The 25,497-nt window shown below is 39.4% G+C and overlaps 1 protein-coding gene across 4 annotated transcripts in view; it reads right to left on the reverse strand.

Annotated features, from left to right (window-relative positions):
- Positions 1-301: 301 nt before the first annotated feature.
- The window catches only part of RASGRF2 (Ras protein specific guanine nucleotide releasing factor 2), a 277,005-nt gene continuing 251,809 nt past the window's right edge, over positions 302-25,497 (reverse strand). For 3 of the 4 annotated variants that reach the window (XM_077139291.1, XM_077139290.1, XM_077139289.1), the window contains exons 22-27: positions 23,695-23,779; positions 13,810-14,007; positions 8,891-8,970; positions 7,494-7,611; positions 6,883-6,951; positions 302-1,146 (exon numbers count right to left, since the gene is read on the reverse strand). In XM_077139291.1, coding sequence (XP_076995406.1) covers positions 1,054-1,146; positions 6,883-6,951; positions 7,494-7,611; positions 8,891-8,970; positions 13,810-14,007; positions 23,695-23,779 — 643 coding nt within the window. In that variant the 3' untranslated portion in view covers positions 302-1,053. Of the gene's footprint in view, positions 1,147-6,882; positions 6,952-7,493; positions 7,612-8,890; positions 8,971-10,334; positions 10,435-13,809; positions 14,008-23,694; positions 23,780-25,497 lie in introns of those variants that run through there. The other variant, XM_077139292.1, reaches the window with a different exon arrangement.

Here is a 25,497-nt window from a genome sequence, read left to right on the forward strand (position 1 = left end):
TTAGTAAAACAACCAACATTCACAGTGAGCCTGAAAATATTCGTGTGAATCAGAATAGATCCCCACATTACTATGAGGGGAGAAAGAAAACAGGCAAAGCAAGGTATAGAGATGATTCTAAAGTCTGTATTTTCACTTTGTGTTGACACGCAGCATTCCCCATTGCGCGGTGTGATCTCTCATCTTGTTCTCGCTTTGGCAATGAGGCGCGTGCGCCCAGCCAGCGGCCCTCCCACCCGCTCCGCCCCTGCCCTCCAGGGGGCTGGCTTGTGGACCCTCTCGTCCCCCACCCCACCCCCCCGACAGCCAGTGGCTGGAATCCTCTGGGGCACAGCCTACTGTGTTTTTAGCGAAGGAAATATTATGTACAAATCCACATGGCCACATCATTATTTCTTGCTATGTTGCCTAAAAGACCAAAAAGGCAGGTTCAGAATATAAGATTCCTCAAATGTAAATATTTATAATGCACTGACAGCCATGCACATGCTGGAGACAGGAACTGCTTGCGCGCTGGCTCGTCCCTACAGAGGAAGCACTGGCTTTCCCTACAGAGGAAGCACTGGCTTTCCCCTGAGGCTTGTAACAAAAAGTTAATGTAATAGTAGCAGTTAAATCCTAGGAGAATGGTAGGTAGGTGTGCCCAGGCCAGGAAAGCGCGAGAGAAACATCACAGGTCTTTGCCCCGGATTCTTTTCCCCGAATTCTTACGGAGCCCGGGGCATAGGCTGAATTCTGCCTTCTTACCTGCCTCATTAAAATGGCTGCGAGCATCTCCCACCTCTACATTCCCTTATGCGAAATGCGCAGTCAGCTTTACCAACTATCAATCTTTTCACCTTCCCACCCACACCCGAAGCCTTTATCTTTCACCCCAAACAGCTGTGCTGCTCTTGCTGGAGACAGAATTCCAGTCCATTCCATCCTCTTTGGTGGAGAAAGGAGCCTGGATTCGTGTGCCCTCCACTTATTCCCGCGCCTTGTGAGACATGCACAATTCCGTCTGTCCTGTTTCCATAAAAACCCTGTGGCCTCGGGGGCAAGGCTGGATCCTCAAGCAGGGAGTCGAGGCTCAATTTTTAGTGACAGCTCATAGAGTGTGTCTTCATCGATGATGAGGCTTTTGTCAAGCAAGTACTGAGTGACCTAAAATTAAAAAAGAAAATCTCAGCTTTTATTTCTTTCAATACCAGTACATACATTTTCCGAATGGATTCTGACCATTTATTTTTTCCAATTTAATATTTTCTCTTAAAAATTTCTAAGTTTTATATAACTAGAAAAATTCAGGAGTTTATTCTCATTGTAAAAAAACCCTCAAAGATCTCTAATCTTATCCCAATCCCTAACCCCAGACACCTCTCTCAAGAGGCTCCACTGTTATCAGACATTTTACTGTCTTCATAGATACTGGATGAACTTACAGATAACTTTTTTTTTCTCTTAAACATAAATTGTTTCATACTGCATATTTCATTCTGTTTGCATCTCAGCTACACTTCCTGGAGCATTCCCAGTGTCAGTCCATAGAGATCTATCTGCTCAGCAGTACACAATCATATGTGCATCTGAGTTTATTTAATGATTACCTAATTGATGGATATTTAGTTGCTGTCAATATTTTGCTATTCTACAAAATTACAGTGAAAGATCCTTGTCAATGCCTCTTAGCTCATGCCTATGAATCTTACTCTAGTGTAGACACAAGAAATGATATGAAAGGAAATGACACTGGAAATGAAAATGTTAGGTCATAGGGTAGTTCCATGAAACATTTATTTTTACTGAGATATAATTTACATATGTGAAATGAATAGTCCAATGAGTTTTGACAAACGTATACACCACGTGACTCACATCCACCTTATGATATAGAACAATTTTATCATCCCAGAAAGTTCCCTCAATGCATCTTCCCACCTAATCTGCTCCCTGGAAGCAATCACTGCTTTGATTTCATGACCACATTTAGTTTTGTCTATTCTAGAACTTCATACAATTAGAACGCACAGTATGGACTCTTTTGCATCTTTTGGCTTCTCTCACTCAGCATAATGTTTGGAGATCCATCCATGTTGTAACATGTATCAGTAGCTTGTTCCTTTTTATTGCTGAGGAGTATTCTATAGTATAAACCATAATTTGTTTATCCATTCATTTGTTGATGTACATACAGGCGGTTTCCAATTTTTGCCTATCAAGAAATGCTATGGACATTTTCATACAAGGCTTGAATGCACATAGTTTCATTTCTCTTGTGTAAATACCTAGGAGAGAAATTGTTGTGTCATCAGGTAAATACGTGTTTAATGTTTTAAGAAAATGCCAACAGTTTTCAAAAGTGGTTGTACCATTTTATACTATTACCAGGAATAAATGAGTGTTCCAGTTGCTAAGTATAACTATTTTTAATTTTAAAAGATGACGTAATTGATTTCCAAAATTGCTGTTCCTCTAGCACTTAAGAGCAGCTGTTTCCCTATATACTAACCAATGTTTAATGTTATCATTCTTTTTAATTTTTGCCAACCTGAGAGGTGAGAATGCTGTCTCATTATAATTTCTGCAATTTTTTTCTTTTTACTAATGAAACTGAACATTTTTCAAATATTTATTGACCATTTTTACTTCTGTAACTTATTTGTTCATAGCTTTGCCAATTTTTCTATTGTATTGTTTATGCTTATCTTACAGATTTCTAGGAATGCTTTACATATCATGTATCTTTGTTTTTTATGCTGCAAATATTGTTTTCTTGTCTACTGCTTGTATCTTAACTTTTAAAAAAATTGTCCTTTTTCATATAGAATTTTTTTTTCATGTAGCAAACTTTATCAAGTTTGTCTTTTACAGCTTTTGCATTTTGTGTTTAAAGTAGCCTTTCAAATTCAAAGGCCATGAATATTTTTCCTACATTTTATCTAAATAATATAAATATACATTTTTATATTTTAGTAATGAACTCACCTGGAATTTAATTTTGTGAATGGAATAAGGTTGACGAACCAAAATTTTTATTCCATTTACTGAATGGTCAGTTTCTTTCTGGAAATTTCTTTAAATGTCCCTTTTATCCTCATTAGATTTGTATATAGAAAAAACGTGTATAAGGACTTTTTTCTACTACACTGATTTTTAAAATTTTATTTTTAGAGCATGGGCCGGGAATCAAACTTGGGTCTCCTGCATGGAAGGTGAGCTTTCTATCACCAAAACCCCTATGCACCCACTCTTCATTGATTTTTGTATTTCTGTGTCAAGGTGGTTTTGTTTTATATACTATAGTTTTTGAGTATATGTCTACATCCAGTAGAGAAATCTCTCCTTTACTGCTTCCAATTTTCAAAAATTTCTCACTTCTTTTTTTGCTTATTTACTTCCTTATAAGTTTCAGGATCAGCTTGTCAAGTTCCATGAAAAACCCTGTTGGCATTTTATTAGGATATCAATGAATTTATAAATTGATTTAAGGAAAATGGACCTCTTTACATTAGCAAGTCCTCTGATTCATGACTATGATATACCACTCTATTTAATCAAGATCTCATTTATGTCCTTTAGTTCGTAAAGGTTTTATATATATTTTGTTGCATTTAGTCCTAAGCAATATACATTTTGTTGCTATTTTGAATGCGAAATTTTTCCATTACATTTCAGTTTGTTATTTCCAATGTGTTCCAAATTGTTGGTTTTTATATGAAAAGTTGTTATACTTTTATTGGTTGCAATAATGTATCAGTTTTTCTATGGGATTTTCTAGGTAGCTTGTTAAACCATCTGTACATACTATCATAAATCACAAATAATAGTCTCTACCTTCCAATTTTGTATCTTTCTCTCTCTCTCTTTTTTAAAAACTGCTTTATGGCCATAATTAGTTCCTCCAGTTCAGATGCAAACAGCAGCAGTGAAGGGGTGAGGACCGGGACTTATTCCTGATTTGGACTAAATAATTCAAGAAATATTTTTTGCCTACTGTGGTCCAGGTACTGTGCAAGTTGCTAGAGCTCTAGTAATAAAGCAAAACACATATGTCTCCTGCCCTCATGGAATTTATGTGTGTGCACATAAACACACAAATAAATGTAAAATTGCAACTGCAGAAAATTCTAGAAAGAAGCTGAACACAGGGCAATAGAAGCTTAAAACGGTGGGGTTGGGAAAGTAAGGGAGGATGTCCATGAGAAAGTAATACGTAAGCTGAGGCCAGAAAGATGTGCACCAGTTAACTGTGGCCTGAGGAACGAGGGGCTCCAGGCAAAGGGAAAAACATATTTTAAAGAATACAGCAAAAACTAGGGACTATAAAAGACTAGTTGTGCTCCTCACTGCTGGAAACAGAATTTACGGATAAGCAAGGGGAGGAGACTAGAATGACCCATGTGGCAATGGATTAGAGTTGGAGACATCAGCATTAACTCATGTTCAGCTTAATATAAACACAGATGTTTACATGTAGAAATATTTAAAAATATATGACTATATGTTGGTCAGTATACACTGATATATTTTTGTGCTCTGTCAAGCTGAGAGGGCCTAAAAGAAATGTAATAATGAGCACACCTTGTGCTCAGATCTTGGCTTCTAATATTCTCTGGTAAGAGTACCACAGATCTATAGTCTGGAGCAGAAATATACAAAGTGAGCCTTGAACATCTTGTAATGGTAAAAAGTAAGGAAGTATTTAAAAAAAGAAGAAAAAAACACATTGATGGGGCAAAGGAGCCAACTGAAAGAGCACCCAGTTGCCAGATCTGGAAGAATTTCAAAACTAAAGAAATAAAGGAGCACTGGATTATGACCAAAGAGTAAAACAAATATCCATGAGTTCATATTTTTATAAAGAAATGATCAAATAAATTAATAAATGGAGGGGAAGAAACAAATCTCCAATGAAGAAGAATTTCAAACAAGTTATGTGGATACTTGGCTCTCACTGAGGGGAAGCATAAGCCTTCATCCCTTAGATGTGGGCAGAGTGCTTCCTTCCAAAGGGTACAGTATGGGGAGAGGGGAAAACGGGGAACTTTATACTGGAGAGACCTGGTAAGAATTACCTCAGCCAGGTGATCAAGGTCAAGATCAACAGTCATAAATCATGCTGGTAATATGTACTCTTGATATGATAAAATGAAAATGGCACTTTTCCTCTGGGGTCTTCCCCCAAACACCCGTTACCCCACTTCTAATCATGAGAAAAACATCATACAAATTCCAACAGTGGGCCATCCTACAAACTACCTGAATTCTACTCCTTAGAGCTATCATTTACACCAAAAGACAACGAAAGTCTTCTCAGCAATGAGAAATCACAGCCGTGAGCAGTGGTAAGCCAGGAAAACGTTTTGTGCAAGGGAGAGGTATGGTCGACTTGTTTCAGAAAGCTCTATTGGGCTGTAATTTGGAGAAATGATGTTATATTCTAAAGTGAATGCAAGATGACAAGGTAAGGGATTTTGGTAGTTTGGACCAGGGGTGGGGAGGGCGTGGGAGGGATGGGGAAGACATGGAGACAGAAGGAAGAGAGGCAGATTCAGGAAAAATATAGGCTGTAAAATCAATAGAACTTGATGATGAATTGGATAGATTCAAAAACACATGTATCAAGAATTGCCCAAGGGATGGAAAATGACCCAGAAAACTCTGGAAGAGGCTAAGTTGTGTGTGAATGTATATTTTGGGCACGTTGCATTTCGGGTGACTGGGATATTCAGGAAGAACGTTGCTAAGTGGAGAGGATGAGAAATGAATTTTGGGTGCCATGAATGTACAGCAGCTAATTGAAGCTATGAGTATGGGTGGGACCCCCTATGGAGAGGGTAAAACTCAGGAGAGGAGAAGAACTAGGACAGAGCCTTGGGGAATCACCAGGTAAAAGAAGTCAAGTCCCCAGAGGCCCCAAAGCAGAAGGAGCCAGAGAGGCAAAAGAAAACTAGGAGAAGGTTATATGACGGAGTCAAAGGAAGACAATAAATGGCAATGCATCCATATCTTGCAAAAACACATGTTTACTGTAGGTTTGTGGTCGATACCTTTATCATATTAAAGAGGGTTCTCTCTATTCCTGATTTACTGAAAGTTTTTAACAGGAATCAGAGTTACAGTTGTAGCAAATGTTTTGTCTGTTCGTTTTTAGTGCCTATCATCACAGTCGTACAATTTTATTTTTCCTTTTCATCAGTCAATACAGTAAATTATAGTGAGAGATTTTCTAATGCTGAACCAGACCTGCATTTCTGAAATCCTATTTGGTTTAGTATAAATGAATTCTTTTACCGCAAGGTTAGATTTGCTTTGCTAGCATGTAATTTAAGATTTTTACATCTATCATCATAACTAACATTTGGCCTATAATATTCTTTGCTTCTGCCCTTCCATGTCTGATGCTGTTAAAGGATTATACTAGCTTCAAAAAATGAGTTGGGTAACTTCTCATGATTTTGATATCCTGCTTCAGTTTATATAACATGAGAATAAACTGTTCATAGAGGATTTGATATAACTTGTCCTTACAATTATCATTGCCTGGTGCCTTTATAAAGGGATGAATCTTTAACCAGTTTTCTTTAAATTTTCTGTGGTTATTGGTGTATTTTCTTTAGCTAATTTTCGTAATTTCTGCTTTCTAGAAAGCCGCTGATTTTGTCTATATATCCAATTTTTGTACAAGTTACACTGTATTTTCTTACAATAGTAAAATGTCATCTGTCTTTGTAATGTTCGTTGTAACTTCTTTTCTCTTGCTCAGACTTGCCAAAGATTTATCTATTTCATTGTTTTTTTCCCACGAGGCAGTTTTTATACTATTGTTCAACTATTAATTTTATTAATTTCTGCTTTTTTTCTCTATTAATTCCTTTACAGCTTTATGTAAAATATGACCTTTGACTGATGGTCTATCCGGTAGGACGTCTGCTGAAACTGGCGTATCTCTCTGATGATGTGTGATATCTAGAAGAGAAAAAAAAAACACAACAGCAACAAAAGCAAAGGGGTTTCCATGTTGTAACACATTCTCCTGGGGCCCCTTCCCAGTGCAGTCAGGTGCTTCCTCCAGTGAGGTAGCAGGAGCCCTGCCTGCTCAGCCTATGCTTTCTTATCCTCCAACAGACCATGGGAAATGCCAACAGCAAGATGCTGATTCACAATCCAGAACTGCTGGCAGTGGGTGGCCATAGGCTGGGGTTTGGCAAGCTGTGGGTGCCACTGTCCTTGGGCTCCTTGCTTCTGACTTGGTGCCCAGAACCTGGCTGTCCAGTAAGAAGCCTTTAGCATCTCTCTGTCACTGGTCAGTCTTAGAAAGTCATCCCTGGATATGACTTTATGCCCACCCTACGAGCCAAAGTGGCTCTGCCAAAGTCTCTCAATGAGCCAATACAGTATTCGTCCTTCTGCTCCACCTCCCGAGTAAACAGTGAACTGTGACTTTCACGGCTCATTAGTCTCTTCTCCATAAGTCATTGAAGCAGGTTAATGATGAAATTATCACCTACCATTCTCATTTTGGAAAAATTGACAAGGCCTTCCTCAGTGAAGTTTGGAGTTCCTTCTTCAATAAATGCCAGGTCAGTCAAGTACATTCCAAGATAAGGGACTGCTGGGGGATTACAGCTGCAAGAACGAGAGGCAGTGTTCTCACCCAATAACAAGAATGTCTGTTTCCCCTCCCAACCAAAACAGGAAGTAACTAGGCTGCCTCAATCCTAAACAATTAATCATTTTTGTTCTGTTTTCAGAAGCATGCTCATGACATGCAGAGTTTTAAATACATTCCACAACAGAAGTAACACAAAAGTATACCCCACACTTTACTACATGTTTGAAATAATGGCAATTTCAAACAACAGGATGTTTCACAGGCAAGTGCAAAATACTTGCTAGCCCACTATTTGGGACACACTTCTTTGAGGGGTAAAAGGATATCGGAAACCCTCTCTGCTCTCACCTCATCAGAAGACAGACATTCCTCCTTAAAGAACTGGATCAAAAGATAAATATTCTTAGACCTTTCACCATAGTAAAACTTATTTTCTGTTTTATTTGGTACTGGAATATTTTAGATGGTGTAGGCTTAATTAATATTCTAACAACATGCTAAAGTGAGAGCCTGTTCGGGGGCAGTTGGGGAGGGGGTCTATGCCTGTTTCTCTAGAAGCTGAGAACATGGGTTTTGAACCAGACAGATAAAAGTTTGCACAATAAGTAATCCTGTGCAAATCTCTGAACCAGAGATTTCTCATTTGTAAAATGGAGACAATAAAACTTATCTCTAGTTTGTTGTGAGGCTTAGGTAAGACCTAGGAGGCATTTTGCATGGCATTTAGTAAGTAGTCAGTAAGTAGTTCTTGCATGAGTATCACCACTGCCACCATCATCATTGTCATTATTACAGTTTATTTTGCTTATTCCACTACAGGGCTAATGTTTTCCCAGAACAAATCCAGTGTGTGTGGTAGACCATGAGAAAACCATTTGCAGGAGAATAGTGTGCGTGTGTCTGTGTGTGTAAAAGAGAATAACCCAGAAATAAGAAGCCATAAGAAATAAATAACAGCAATGAAGAGGTGCTGGAATATTTGATTAAAAAGTCACAGGAAGTCATTGTTCTTAGATTAGGGAATACCTAATGAAAAAACGTCTTGTACTAATAGATGGCTTGATTTACTATGGTGATATTTTCTTCTTATTTGGGATGTTGTGCATATGATGAGTAAGTCCACACTTATTGTAGGCACAGTATTTCAAAGGAAAAGAGAAATCAGAAAATCACATAGATGATAAAAATAGTTCCCCAATTTTTTTCCTTTTTAAAGAAAAGTAGAGGTAGACCGCTATTTACATACTATGTAAATTTCTGAATTATTAATATTCTTAATTAAGATAAACATACTTTTTAAGTGTTTCTCTGAGATTTTTAAATCTTCCTTCAGATGAAACAGTCTTCTGAAGTTTGTCCATTAGTCCTTTGGTCTAGAAAGGAAAAAAAAAAACCTTAGTACCTCCTATGGTTTGATAAAATAGTTTCCAAAAGTTGCTTAATTCTCTTCTAGAGTGGTAGGCACCAGTACCTTTACCAGGATAAAGGTCATGGTATAATATGATTCTCATGGTGTTGAGATTATTTTTAAATTTAGCTTAAATCAAAAAAAGAAAGAACATGTAGAAAAGAGAAAGCGCCACATTTACTCAAAAAAAGAGAAAAAAATTTGTAGATAAGAAAAATGGTAATGCACAGGAAACTCAGGAACTTAAAGAGCCGCAAAACGCCTATGGAATATGGGACCTCTCTTACAGAGATGTCTCCTGTCAGGGAGTCTTCGGGATGAACCTTCTTGAGTGGTGGTCTCCAAACCATCAAAGTACATATTTGGTTGCTCTGCTATTAATCTATTGTCTACTCTAAATCCTTTTATTTGTGAATACCTTCATCAATTAGTTAGAAAAATATAACTGATACTTATATATAACTGATACTGAGTAATAAAATTGTTATCAGTGGTCTAGTGTTTCTTCCATGGAAAGGGGGGAATGGGAGGCTGGTCCCAGCAGAATGATGATCTGCTCCTGGTAATTCCCACACCCAGGCCTGGCTAGGCTCTGATCCTCCAGGTCCCACTCAGAGAGGCACCTGCAATGCCCAGTGGGGCAGCTCGTAGAGTACTCTGTCTGGAAAGTAGCTGTATGGCCTTGTGGGCATTTTCAAAAGGACTCCACAGGGCTGCCCAGCCCTGTCTGGTTTCTAAGGGTTCCAGGAAGAAGACAGCCAGCAAGGTCTGTGTGTGTGTGTTTGGGGGGGGGGGGGGGAATGGGGGTGGACAGTCAGCCCCGGTCTTGGCTCAAAGACCTGCAAAAATACAGTCTGTCCTACAGCCAAGACCAAATCTGGTGGGCAGCTGAGTGCGGATTCTACCAGGCCTTCCCAGATTGGACCTGGATTTCGGGAAGGGGCAGGTATCTGAGTCAGGGCAGATATACAATCAGGCCCCACCAGGACTAGAGTGAGGTGTGGAGCCCTGGAGACAGCCCCTCTTGAGGACAGTCCATTATCCCAGGCTAAGGCTACTCTGAGGGGCACATATATGTGGCTGAAATGGTAGATTCTAAGTAATGCCTCCACAGATAATTAAATCACAATTTGAAACAAAATTTCAATTTTAGTCTTATCATCCTTAATCCATGGTCAATTCAGTTGTCCTTAAACCTGCATCCTTACAGGCAAGGCCTGGAAGCTTTATTAAAGAACATTTAATAATCACTTGGTGACAGCCTTGGGTTGGGGGGGTTGGAGGGGACAGGGGAAGGAGAAGGAAAGACAAAGCAGAAAAGTGACTTACTGACCCTGATGAAGTGTACCTAGGCCTGTGACAGGATATCATGCTCTTTGTAGCTAGTGCCCAGTGCTGAGGTCACCGCTGCCTTAGGGGGAGGGAAAACCTAGCCAAAACAAAGGGGTCAGTGTCCAGTTTTTGAATTCTGCTGTAGCTATTTGATGCACATTTTTAAAACCAGTATTCCCACACTTATTCATGATTTTGAAAACACTCAGAAGACTTCCTTAATTTTATTTAAAAATAAAAAACAACAAAACAGGGCAGGCAATGGTGGCTCAGTGGCAGAGTTCTCACCTGCTGTGCCAGAGACCTGGGTTCGATTCCTGGTACCTGCCCATGTAAAAATGAAAAAACAACTCTACAGCTAACACCACACCTAATGATGTAAAAGACTTTATGCTTTCCCCTAAGGATGGAGAACAAAGCAAAAATGACTATTCTCACTGCTCTTTATTCATTGCACTAGAAGTTATGACCAAAGCAATAAGGCAAGAAAAAGAAATAATAGGCATACAAATTGGAAAGAAATAAAACTATCCGTATTTGCAGATAATATAATTATCTATGTAGAAAATCCCAAGGAATCTACCAAAAAACTCCTAGAACTAATAAGTGAGTTTAGCAAGGTCACAGATAGAAGATCATCACCAAAAAATATTTCTATATACTCACAATAAACATATGAAAACCAAATTACACACATACTAACATTTATAATCTATCCAAAGGAAATTAAGTACTTAGGTATAAATAACAAAAACATATGTAGGACTTGTATGCTAAAATTGCAAAACATTGATGAAAGAAATTTAAATACACCTAAATTAATATTCATGGGTGATTGGAAGACTCAAGATAGTAAAAATGTCAGTTCTCCCTAAACTGATCTATAGGTTTAATGCAATTCCAATAGAAATCCTATGCATTTTTTTTAGATATAGACAAGTTCATTCTAAAATTTATATGGAAAGGTATAAGACCTATAGAAAACAATTCTGAAAAAGAAAAAATAGGAGAAATATATACAAAGCTCTCAAAATTTCAACAGTTAAAAAAAAACCAATCCAATTAAAAATATGCTAAAGATGGACGGGATTACATTGATGAGGATATAAAGATGCCAAAAAACACATGAAAAGATGTTTAACATCATTAGTCATGAGATATCAGAATGGCTAAAATAAAAAGTAATGATAACATCAAATACTAGCAAGGATGTAGAGAAATTAGATCACTCATATATTGTTAGTGGGTATATAAAATGGCACAGTCACTCTGGAAAAAAGCATGGGGATATCTTACAAAACTAAATATGTGCTTATCATATGACACAGCAATTACACTCTTGGGCATCTATTCCAGAGAAAGTAAACATATATTCACAAGAAACTTGCACAGAAATGTTCATAGTAATTTCATTTGCACCAGCCAAAAACTGGAAACAACCCAAATGTCCTTCAAAGGGTAAGTGATTAAACAAAATGAGGTCCATCCATACCATGGACCTCACTACTCAGCAATAAAAAGAGACTAACTGTTGATTCATGTAACAACGTGAATGGATCTCAAGGGAATTATGCTAGAAAAAAAGTCAATCTCAAAAGGTTACATACTGTATGTTATCATTTATATAACATTCTTGAGATGACAACATTATAGATCTGGAGAACTGATCAGAGGTTGCCAGGGGTTAAGGAGGTGGAAAAGAGGGAGGTAGGCTGTGGTTATAAAAGGTTAGCACGAGGGACCCTTTTGATGAAACAGTTCTGTATCTTGACTGTGGAGGTAGTTACAGGAACCGACCCATGTAATAAAAATCATAGAACTAAATGCACACATTTGCACATGTGAGTGTACATAAAACTGGGGAAATCTGAATCAGATTGCTGGATTGCATCCATGTTAATTTCCTGGTTGGGATATTGTCTACGGTTATGCCAGATGTTACCATGGGGGGAAAACTGGGTGTTGGGTACAGGGAGTTTCGTATTATTTCTTACAACTGCATGTGAGTCCACAATAATTTCAAAGTAAAAAAAACAATATTTATACAAGCTATAACTGTTCTTTTCAACAGCCAAGCTTTGTTGACAGAAAAGGGATTTGAGAGTTCTATGGGCCATATTTGGAGTTCTCAGAGCACTGCATTTTGACAGAAGAAGAGTGGTGCAGTAAAGTATATGGTTTCATCTTGGCTTCTTGCCACAGAGGGATGAATTAAAGTCCCTCTTGTGCTAGAGGAAGAGGCTGAGAGAGGGAAACCAAGATAGTAAAAAGTAAGACATAGGGAACATCTCTGAGAGGTGCTTAAATCCTTACAGGGGGCAGAATTTTGAGGAAATGACAGCAAAATGTATTTATACTTTCCTTCCCACCTGGACCCCTTGTGATGAGCACCCTTGCAGATGCCACTCACCAACTTTGGATGGTTATGAGAGGGGAGGCATGGTAGTGTGTGTGAAAGGGTTAGGTAGAAGATCCTGAAGTAGAACTTCCTATCTTCTGACATCAATGGGATATGGAGAGTTCCCAAGGCCCCTTGATGGGCCAAGGTTATTATCTAGTGACGAAGAGTCAAAGTGCCCACTGGAGATCACCAAGGTGTAGTGCAGCCAGTAGGAGAGACTGCTGGGTGGGTGTGGGTTGGAGGTAAGAAACACCCAATCTCGGAGGATCAGCAGAGCTGGTGGGTGTGGGGGGGAAGGTGAGGTCTGCCAAACTCCCCAGGTACAACCACCATGCATGGTTCCTACATCTGCAGACCACGTGTATATCAGGCACGCACAATTCACAGCAGCCTGCACCCAATGGCCAACCAGCAGAAGACTGTAACTAGAGGCCAGAGAAGGCTTCCCCAACACCCGCTGATATCTGGGGGAAGGGCAGGGGAAAAACTGTGATTTAGTTTGCACCCTGAAATTATCTGAATGAAAATGATAGGCCTGAGCAAGCTGAGTCTAAGTAAAGAGTATTAAGAAAGTAGTATCTCTGCACATCTAAGTCATTATGCTAAAACTTTCAATCTATTACATGAATAACAAAGAAAAAAAGTGAACACAGAGGCCCTTTGCCCCTGTGTTGGTCCCTAAGGCCCTTACTTTGGGGGAGAAAGGATGCCAAATATGGATCCATTGCATTTTACTGTCTCCATTTGGAATGAATCTGCCCTGCCTAAATAATTCAGGAAACAGTTCTTGTCAGACAACCACATTGTCTGAGGTTGTCTCTAAAACTATTTTAATGAATACTGGTGTGTATTTTATTTTCTAAGTTAACCATTTAGAAATGCACATGAGTAGAATCAATTAGATGGTAAGCATACAGTAGTTACCCACATTGGCACCTTTCCTTGGCAACCGAGCTGCTCATTTCAGTGACTGATGTCCTAATGAGTAATACTTATCTTGGCTCTCGGCTCGAAGCCCCTTCCAGCCTCTCCTTCTCTGGGCAGCGGGCTGTGTCGCACGCTGTGGCTCACCTGCTTGGACACCTTGGCCCAGGTTTTCTTCAGCCTGTAGATGGCGCTCCTGTTGAAGGCCGAGGTGATCTCCAGCACGCCATTGTAATTGTGCAGGCAACGGCAGATGTCGGCCACCGCCACCCACTTCTCAATGGCATTGGCGCGGGAGCTGACGTCGGCGTAGTTCATGATCTGGCAGGCCACCAGGTTACTCATCTGAGACGACCAAAAGCCAAGAGAGGCAGTCTCAGAGCCAAAGCAATGCATTTAGGCAAAATACCTGAATTACCTACAGAGCTGTTGAGTGATAGGGAGATGTGATTCAATATTTAGATATCAACCTTTGGAGATGCGGAAATCTTTAACAATAATAACAAACTAATGAGCACCTGTTCATTAGTGAAGTGAAGCGAGGACAGAGATTATTTTCAATTCAGCTTGTTAGGGGAGGAGAGCTTTTGTTAACCAGAAATTGTGATGAAAGAGTTATTGCCAATAATTACTGGGGAAATGGAATAGAACCTAAACCCCAAGGAAAGGTAACATTTGCAGTCACGGGGTTCACTCCGCATGCTTTAGCTCCCAACCATGTGGGAAAACTTAGTCTGGGAAGACTCCAATCTCATGAAGAAAGAAAACACAATTGCCCTCAATCAGATCAAATTCTACCTTAAACAACTGTCATATCAGAAACATTTAGCTGTAGGATAAGAGAAACTGTTTTCTCCTTCTTATCTTGCTGAATTATTTTTTCATCAGCACCAAAAAGGATCTGCAGTTTCAAGACTAAGTACTGTAATTCTACTGGTTAAAACCAAAAGAAGAGATGGCTTAAGAAGCTCAACACTTGCAATACAGAAAGGAAAAGAACAGAATAGGATTGTTAACAAAGGAAATACAGGGAATGTAATCTTTACATCCATGTACTAAATCTGATGGGCACATCCAATCTTTGGTGATTTTGAAGACATAATGATTTCACAGTGCCTCAGATTTATCACTGTGAATATTTAATTTTTCATATTAAAGAATTATTTTGTACTGAGTGTCTACTATAGGTCAGGCATTCTCTCAGGTGCTGGGCATAGAAAGACAAATAAATCAGTGTCCCTGACCTAAAGGCACTCTGAGTGTAGTCAGGTGGGAAGAGAAGATAGAAACACAAAGAAACAATTGCTACACAGCTAAATGCAAAGCAAAACCAAAGCATGGCTTGCTATGAGAACATGGAAGAGGGGCGTGGGCAACTGGCCAAGCCCAGAGGCGTCTTCTAGAAAGAGGTAATGCCTGTACTGACTCATAAAGGATGAACAGGATTTAGCCACTGCTTTCCATCAAAATGGAAGATCATGTGCAAAGGGACAGAGGCGGAAGGTATGGCCTAAGGAGGATCTGGCAGCAGTCTGAGAGCACGGAGTGTGGGGGGTCATGAGAGATGTGGCTGTCAGGTTGGCAGGGCTCTTATATGCCAGATTGAGCAGTCTGAACCATAACTTAAAGGTGAAGGGAAGCCACCAACAGATTTTTGTCAAAAAGAGTGATATAATTAGATTGACCTTTCAGAAAAGGCACTCCAAAGACACTGAATGAAGAAAGGACTGGACATCAATGAGATGAAGGTGGAAAGATGAATCAGGTGCTCTAGGAGTAAAGGCTAAAAGACTAAATCCACTCCCTGGCAATGGGAAGAAGGAGAGAGGAAGAGTCTGAGACATTTGTAGATTTAGGGTTCACTGATGTGCTGAAGGAGTAAAGGAGAAGATGGAGACAAGGATGATCTCTATATTCCATGCTTGGGTGAGCATATGGTGAAGCCACCAGTCTAGACTGCAAACAGAGAATATGATGAAGAAGCAGATTTGGCAACTCTAGGGAATGCTGATGATAAATTCCATTGGCCAACTGCTGAGGGCACAGTGCCAAGTGGTCATCAAGCAGAGGTATTTGGGTCTGCGGCTTGGGATTGAATCTCCAATTTGAGGGACCATTTTACATCCCAAGTGCATGCAGAACACAGCTAATAGGGGTTTATTTGCCACAGAAGGAGATCTGCTTCTCGGAGAATAGACAACTCAGGCTGTGTGTCCTGCCCTGTAGGCAGCAGTGACATTGATGCTCATTATTGACAAGGTTCATTCAATTTACTTGTACTCAGCATGTGCCCTATGTGAAGCTCTTTCTTAGGAACCTACACTGTTATTTTTGTATTTTGTTGTGGATGGCTTACTAATTTATCTACTGTGTTCTAGTAGTCTATTTTTTTTCTTTAACACTTTTGTCATTGTTCCTTTTACTGTTATTTGGTGGAACCAGAAAGGGAGGCTTCCTTTTGCCTGACTAAGCCTGAAGACACCCTCATGTCTCTTATTTTAGTTCCACCAAGGGATAAAACCATTAGTATGGAACCAATTAAGAGTTGGTGGGTATAAGGCAACTCCTAGTTTTATTGCTAGAGGAAAGCAGAGCTGGGGGATGGGCTGACAGCTGGTCACCATTCTACAGAGCCACCACAATGTCATCAGGTGGGAAGAGGCCCCTTCCAGCCCTGAGAGGTACTTTGGCCTGAGGGCTCCCCCGCCACCACTGAGAGCTGACTTATGTGCTGCTCATTGTGTTAGAATTAGTTGACTTATGACCATAAAGCAGTTGATTATGAAAAAGATGATGACAGCAACCCACAAACTGTTGAGCTCTTACCAGACTTGGATGTCACAAAAGTGAGCCTCTTATGGCTGGAAGTTAACTGGAAATCATTACATCACCATATGCTCTCAGAAGAGATTTAAGCTTTTCTTTAACATTCCATCGTTTCTGTTTAAAAAGTGGATGGTGAGAGGGACCTTCCAGCGAAGGTAGTGGAGTAGGGAGTTCCAGGACTCACTCCTCCAAAAACAGCTAATGGATGGGCAGAAACTCTCTGAAACAACTGTTCTGGGGCTCTGGAGGCCAGGGGGGCACTAAAGAGCACCCAGGGAAGAGCAGGACAAAGAGGCAGAGAAACTGCAGTAAAAAACTGCGTAATTTGCTCTGCAGCGATGGCCAGTACCCATACCTCATCCTCAAGGCAAGCTACCTTGGGTTTGGTCCCTGGCTGGTTGCTGTGGACAGAGACGGAAGTGGGAGACCTTCTCCACAAGAAGAGGGGTGGGTAGGCACAGCCCAGTACTGACCATGGCTTTTGATAGGTAAATTTAAATAGCTGGGTTCCAGTTCTGATGCAGTTTTACCCCATGGACAGGAACGGCCATGGCCATTGTTGCAACTCTGCCCCTGACAGGGGTGGAGCTGAAGAAGGTTTGAAGATACACTGCCTACTTAGGGCTGCAAGGAATAGTTTGCTGAAGAGCCCCGTCTGCTGGGTAGGCCAGGAAAGTGCAGCTTTGGGGAGTGTCCAAAAGGCTTTTCTGTGTCTTTCCCATTCTCCCCCCGGGGCTCTTTGGAACTGTTTGGAGCCCTTTTCCTGGGTCCTTGGTCTCACTTAGGCTGGAAAGTACTGATTCGGCAAAGTCCTCTCAGGGGGACTCTCCCCCCAGAATTTGCCATTCTGGCAAAAGCAGCTAGAAGCAATGAAAGGAGAGCTTTTTTTTAAAAAAACAAAAAACAAAACTAGAGGCAAAACAAAAACAGATATAACAGATCAAGATTCCCAGAAAAGGAACAGAGGAAAGGAAGCTTTCTCCTGGAGGTGAAACAATTGTACAGACAGTGTAATTTTAAAAAATTGTACCATATACTCAGGCAAGAATCAGATTAAGAAAAACTAAAAAAAATCTGATCAGTTAAATACAGACGATTCTAAAGGTCTAGAATAAGCTGAACCAAGTGTCAAAGAAAAGCCTTAACACAAAGTCAATCAACAATAAAAGCTTAGGCAAGAAAGAGAAACTGACCTTCAGAGTAAACTCATCAAGATAATCAGATGTCTAGACAGCAACAAAATATTAGAAGCCATCTTAAGAAACAGGTAAATATGGCCCAGTCAAAGGAACAAATTAAAACTTCAAAGGATACAAAGAATTTGGAAAAACTAACCAAAGATATTCAAACAAATCTCCTAAATCAATTCATAGAAATAAAAGAAAATATGGCTAAGGAGATAAAGGATATTGAGAAGACACTGGGTGTGCATTAAGAAGAAATTGAAAGCATGAAAAGAAACATTACAAACCTATGAGAATGAAAGGCACAACAGAAGAGATTAAATGCACTAGAGGCATGCAACAGCAGATCTAAACAGGCAGAAGAAAGAATCAGTGAACTGGAAAACAGGACAATCAGAATCTCACAGCCAGAAGAACAGACAGAGAAGAAGAATGGAAAAATTGAGCAGGGTCTGATGGAACTGAATGACAGCATGAAGCACACAAACATCATGGGTATCTGAGGAGAAGAGAAAGGAAAAGGCATAAAGAATATTTGAGGAAATATATGAGGGCACAAGAATTTCCCAACTCTTACAAAAGAGGTAAATATACATGTCCAAGAAGTGCAACGTACTCCAAACAGAATAAATCAGAATAGATCTACTCTAAGACATACACTAATCAAAATGTCAAATGCCAATGATAAAGAAAGAATCTTGAAAGCAGCAAGAGAAAAGTGATTCATCACATAGAAGGGAACTGCAATAAGATTAAGTGCCAATGTCTCATCAGAAATATGGAGGTAAGAAGGCAGTGGTAGATATATTTAAGTACTGAAAGAGAAGAACTGCCAACCAAGAATTCTTTAATGAGCAAAACTGTCCTTCAAAAATGAGATGGAGTTTAAAATAGTCACTGTTCAACAGAAATGAGAGTTCAAAAAGAGATCCACCCTACAAGAAATACTAAAAGGAGTTCTGCAGGTTGAAAGGAAAAGATAGGAGGGAGAAGGTTGGAGGAGAGTGTAGAAATGAAGATTATCAGTAAGAAAAGAAAAACTAAAGGGGTAAAAAGAGAGACACAAATAAGATATGACATATAAAAATCAAAAGATAAAATGGTTGAAGTAAGTACTGTTTTGACAGTAATAATATTGAATGTTAATGGATTAAACTCCCCAATCAAAAGACACAGATTTGCATAATGGATTACAAGAATATGACCCATATATATGTGTCTACAAGAGACTCACCTTAGACCCAAGGACACAAATAGGTTGAAAGAAGATATTCCACACAAGCAGTAACCAAAAAAGAGCTGGGGTAGCTGTACAAATATCAGACAAAATAGGCTTTAAATGCTAACCTGTTATAAGAGATAAAAAAGGGACACTAGGTACTAATGTAAGGGGCAATCCATAAAGAAGAAAAAAAATTATAAATATTTATGCACCTATCCATGGTGCCCCAAAACACATGAGACAAACACTGGCAAAACTGAAGGGAGAAACAGACATCTCTACAATAGTAGTTGAAGATTTCAATACACCACTCTCATCTCTAGAACATCTAGAGAGAGGCTCAACAAGGAAACAGAGAACTCGAATATACGATAAATGAGCAAGTCCTAACAGACATATACAGAGCACTGCAATCCAAAATAGCAGGATATACATTCTTCTCAAGTGCCCATGGATGATTCTCCAGGATAGACTACATGTTAGGTAACAAAACAAGTCTCAATAACATTAAGAAGATTGAAATCATACAAAGCACCATAATGGAATGAACCTGGAAATCAATAACAGGCAGAGGACTGGAAAACTCACAAATTTATCTGGGTTAAATAAGACACTTTAAACAATTAGTGAGTCAAAGAAGAAACTGCAAGAGAAATCAGCAAATATCTCAAGATGAATAATACAAATGAGAACACAAAATATCAAAACTTATGTGATACAGTGAAGGCCATGTTGAGAGGGAAATTTATAGCCTAAAACATCTACTTTAAAAAAGAAGAAAAAGCTAAAATCAAAGAACTAATTGCACACCTGTAGGAACTAGAAAAAGAACAGCAAACTAATCCTAAAGCAAGCAGGAAGAAAGAAATAACAAACATTAGAGCAGAAATAAATGAAACTGGAAAAAGAAAAACAGAGAGAATTAACGAAACCAAAAACTGGTTCTTTGAAAAGGTCAATAAAATTGACAAACCCTTAGCTAGATTGACAAAGAAAAAAGAGAGAAGAAGTAAGTAAATAAAATTATAAATGAGAAGGGGGACATTACTTCTAACCACACAAATAAAAAGAATCATAAGAGGATACTATGAACAATTATGCCAACAAATTAGACAACTCAGATGAAATGGACAAATTTCAAGAAACACATGAACAACCTGCACTGACTCTAGAAGAAAGAGAAGATCACAAATGACCAATTACAAGTAAAGATACTTTGTTGGAAGGTCATCAAAAACCTCCCAACAAAGAAAAGCCCAAGACCACATGGATTCATAGGTGAATTCTACCAGTCATTCCAAGTGGAAGAATTATTACCAAACCTGCTCAAACTCTTCCAAGAAATTGAGGTGAGAGCACTTCACAATTCATTTTATGGAGCTAATATCATGCTAATAACAAAGCCAGATTAAGATACTACAAGAAAAGAAAATCACAATTCTCTAATGAATATAGATGCAAAAATACTTACAATATACTTTCAAATCAAATTCAACAACACACGAAAAGAATTCTACCCCAAGATTAAGTGACTTTTATCCCAGATATGCAAGGGTGGTTCAACATAAGAAAATACATATAATATACCACATTAACAAATTGAAGGGGAAAACCACAAGATCATCTTGATTGATGCAGAAAAGGAATTTGACAAAATCCAGCATCATTTCTTGATAAAAACATTTCAAAAGATAGGAATAGAAGGAAACTTTCAAATGTGATAAAGGGCATATATGAATAGCCCATAGCTAACATCATATTCAATGGTGAAAGACTGAAAGCTTTCCCTGTACATCTGGAATAAGACAAGGATGCTCACTGTCACCACTGTGCTTAGAAGTTCTAGCCAGAGCAGTTAGGTAAGTAAAAGAAATAAAAGGTATCAAAACTGGGTGCTCAGATTGTTTAGTAGTAGAATTCTTGCCTTTCATGCACGAGACGCAAGTTTCACTCCTGGACCATGCACCCCACTCCCCTCAAAAAAAAGAAAGTATCCAAATTGGGGAGAGAAGAAGCAAAATTTTCACTGTTTGCAGATGACATGATCTTATATATAGAAAGCTCCAAAAAAAAAAAAAAAAAAACTACAGCAAAGCTACAGGAGCTAATAAAAGAGTTCATCAAAGTAGTGGGATACAAGATCAATGTACAGAAATCAGGAGCATCTGTATACACTAGGAATGATCACTCTGAAGAGGAAATCAAGAAAAAATTCCATTTACAATAGCACCTGAAAGAATTAAATATTTAGGAATAAATTTAACTAAGGATATAAAGGATCTTACACAGAAAACTACAAAACATTGCTAAAAGAAATCAAAGATGGAAGGACATTCCATGTTCATGGATAGGAAGACTAATATCATCAAGCTGTCAATTCTACTCAAATTGATTTACAGATTCAACAAAGTCTCAATCAAAATTCCAACAACCTGTTCTGTATAAATGGAAAAGCCAATTATCAAATTTATTTGGAAAGGTAAGGGGCCCCAAATATCCAAAAACATGTTGAAAAAGAAGAACACATCTGGAGAACTCACACTTTCTGACTTCAAAGCATATTAAAAGCTACAATGGTCAGAACAGCATGGTACTGGCCTAAAGATAGATATACTGACCCATCACACCACGTGTGGCCAATTGATATTTGACAAGGCTGCCAAAACCATTCAACTGGGGCAGAATAGTCTCTTCAACAAATGGTGCTGGGAGAACTGGATATCCATATGCATAAGAATGAAAAAAAGACCCCTATATCTCACACCTTATACAAAATTAACTCAAATGGGATCCAAGACCTATAAGAGCCAGGATAACAAAACTCTAGGAGAAAATATAGAGAAGCATCTCTAAGATCTTGTGCTAAGGCAATGGTTTCTTAATACTCAAAGCACAAACCACCAAAGAAAAAAATAAATAAATGGGATCTCCTCAAAATTAAAAAAAATTATACTTCAAAGAACTTTGCCAAGAAAGAGAAATGGCAACCTATTCACTGGGAGAAAATATTTTGGAAACTACATTTCCAATAAGTATTTAATATCCAGAATATATAAAGAAATCCTACAACTCAACAATAAAAAGACAAACAACCCAATAAAAAAATGGACAAAAGATGTGAATAGACATTTTCCCAAACAGGGAATACAAAATAAAGAGGGACTCCAAAAAGTACACGAAAAGATGCTCAACATTAGGGAAATGCAAATCAAAACCACAATGAAATATCATTTCACACCTACTAGAATAGCCACTATTAAACAAACAAAAATCTGTAAATGTTGGAGAGGATGTGGAGATAACAGAGCACTCACTCACTGCTGGTAGGAATGTAAAATGGTGCAGCTGCTGGGGAAGACATTTTGGTAGCTCATCAGGAAGTTAAATCTAGCATTGCTGCATGATCTGGCAATCCCGCTAGTAGGTATATACCCAGAAGAACTGAAAGCAGGGACGTGAACAGACTTTTACACACTGATGTTCACAGTGGCATTAGTCACAATTGCCAAAAGCTGGAAGTAACCCAAGTATCCACCAACTGATGAATAGATGAACAAAATATGGAATACACAATCAACGGAACAAAAAGAATGATGTCTTGATGTATGTGACATCATGGAAGAAACTTGATGGCATGTTGAGTGAAATAAGCCAGACATCAAAGGACAAATATTGTATGATCTCACTGATACGAACTATAATCAGCAAGTTGACAGAGTTAGAATCTTAGAAGATGAGCTACCAGGAGATAGCATGGGTAGAGAATGAGAATGTGATGCTTAATTTGAGCAGAGTTTCTAATTAGGTTGATTGTAAATGTTTGGAAATAGATAGTGCTGATGGTAGCACATTATTTTGTATATAATTAACAGCACTGAATTATTTGCGTGAATGTGGTAGAAAGGGGAAGTTTTGGGTTGTATAGGTCACTAGAATGAAAGTTAGTGGGTAAAACATGGGACCGCATGTCTGTGAACCCCACTGTGCCCGCCACCTGTGGCTAACACTACAAATATAAGAATATTCTTTCATGACATATCAAACATATTTTGCTATTAGGTGTTCATATTAGGTATATTGGAAAAAATATACCAGAGGCAAACTATGGACTATAGTTAACAGTAATATTTAATATTTTTCTTCAGTTGTAACAAAGTTACCACACCAACGCAAAGTTACCAGCAACAGCGAGGCGTATGGGAACACCGTATTTTTTACACCGCTTTTAAGTAAACCTACAACTTCTCTGATTAAAATTATAATAATAATCTTTTAAAAACCCATTATCCTAAGTGAAGGAAACAGGGTACATGGTACTACATATGGTGTTACTCCATTTGTATAAAATGTAAATATAAATAAATCTGTGGAGACAGAGTTTGACTAGTGACCATGTGGGGCCGGGGAAGGATAGAGGGCTTGAGAGGCGACTGCTAAGGGGGAAGGAGTTTACTATCTGGAGTCATGAAAATGCTCTGCGGTGAGGGATGCAAACGCTGTGATTACACTAAGTCACCGAGTGCACCCTCGGATGGATGGTGTGGTGTGTGAGCACCTCTCAATGAAACGGTTTTGTTTTGCTTTTTTTTAAAAAAGACTGTAGAGTGCTTTATGGGAATGCTGCATTTTACGTATGATTTTTCTGTAAGCTGACAACTTCTCTAAATATATATATATATATACACACACACACATATAAATAAAGTGGAGGGTGCAATTGCTTTGTTTTAGAGGTGTTTTCAGACCTTGAAGTTCATCTTCCAGCGATGTACCCAAGGTTTTATTTGAACGGTTACTCACCTCATTAAAGTGTTGGCTGGTTTTCATTATATAAGGTGTTCTTTCATTTTTATCCAGCTTCATCCACCCCTGCCCAAGAAACTCCCTGGAAGTTAAAAACAAAACACAAATCCAATTAGGTCTTCTTTAAATGGTGGCTATGATCCTGAATGCCTTCTATGAATGTTACATATTTAAACTTGATATTGTCCAGCAGGTTACCTGCCCCTTGCAGCTACTGGCCATCTCAAAAAATTTTTAGCTCGATTCTAGCATTTTACCACTCAGGGACAAAAGGGTCAAGATTTTTCCATTTCCAGCTTTTGTTTATAAATGCTTGGAACTTTGTCCCTATTAGGATCATCACGAAGACTTCTCTGAAGTTGTAAAATAACGACCAACACAAAAGGAATAAAGAGGATAAATACTAACTCAGAGATCAAGACTATTTTCCCTAGATTAGCTTTCAAACACTCTAAGCCTTAGCAGAAGGTCTAAAAAATGTATTACTGCCAAAAATGTTCATCAAGAAAAGACCTTTTCTTCACTTTGCCCTGACATTCTCCAGGAGGATGTAGCTGCCAAGGGCAGGGACTTTGTTCCGTTCACCCAGTGCCCAGAATGGTGCCGGCACATGGGAAGGGCTGAATAAATGCTTGTCGTTACCCCGTTTCCAGTATGTTCATTTGACAGAGGCAGTTACAGAGGTGGGAGCTGAGCCTGGTAGGAAGGTTCACCCCTTCTGAACAACATCCCTGCTCACTCACCAGACCACAGCAAGCAATGGGCAACTAAGATTGAGCATATAGGAATTATTTTGAATGGGCATTTATTTGAAATAAAATTCTCTGACCCATTGTCAATATAGAAATGATGACTGAGTCCCCGTGAAGCTCTTTGACCCCTGCTGCTGCTGGTACTGCTCCTAACCTAGGACTCTGGAGCACAAAGTTGTGCCAGTTCCAGAGATGAAAATAACTGGTTGTCGTAGTGTACCAAAGCTGCCAGAACGCAACACCCCAGAGATGGACTGGCTTTTAATAAAAGGGGACTTATTTAGTTAAAAATGTATAGTTCTTCAGAGGAAAGGCAGCTAACTTTCAACTGAGGTTCTTTCTTGCGTGGGAAGGCTCAGGATGATCTCTGCTGGCCTTCTCTCCAGGCCTCTGGGTTCTAACAACCTTCCCCAGGGTGATTCCTTTCTGCATCTCCAAAGGTCTGGGCTGAGCTGCCAGTGCTGAGATGAGGTATGCGGAGCTGCTTGGGCTGTGCTACGTTGAGCTCCCTCATTTAAGCACCAGCCAGTTAAGTCAAACATCATTCATTGCAGCAGACACGCCTCCTAGCCGACTGCAGATGTAATCAGCAACAGATGAGCTTCACATGCCATAGGCTCATGGCCACAGCAACAGAACTAGGCACGTTCACCTGGCCAAGTGGACACCTGAACCTAACTACCACACTGGTAGATGTTCATATGGACACAGAGGGGACAGGGAGCAGAGGCGGGAAGAGTTGTTGGAAGAGACACACCAAGGGTGGCCACGAAGGCCCTGGCTTTGCCTCTGCCCCACCTCCCCAGGCGATGCCGTCGGCTGCCCCAGGCCCCGGCCTGGCTGCCCTGGAGAGCAGTGGGTGGGCAGCAGGGGCGGAGGAGGGTGTGGAGGAGTGGAGTCCTGTATGGGGTCCTCAAATAGCCACTGGGCCGTTTCTATGCCCCATGTGGCCACACTTCTATTTGGATTTTGTTTTTCATGTTCACGGATGGTCTATGGGTGCTGGAAGAGGGGAGGGAAAGGAGACGAAAGGAGGGGGAAAAAGTCT

The sequence above is a fragment of the Tamandua tetradactyla genome, chromosome 21, assembly GCF_023851605.1.
Source record: "Tamandua tetradactyla isolate mTamTet1 chromosome 21, mTamTet1.pri, whole genome shotgun sequence".
NCBI lineage: Eukaryota > Metazoa > Chordata > Mammalia > Pilosa > Myrmecophagidae > Tamandua > Tamandua tetradactyla.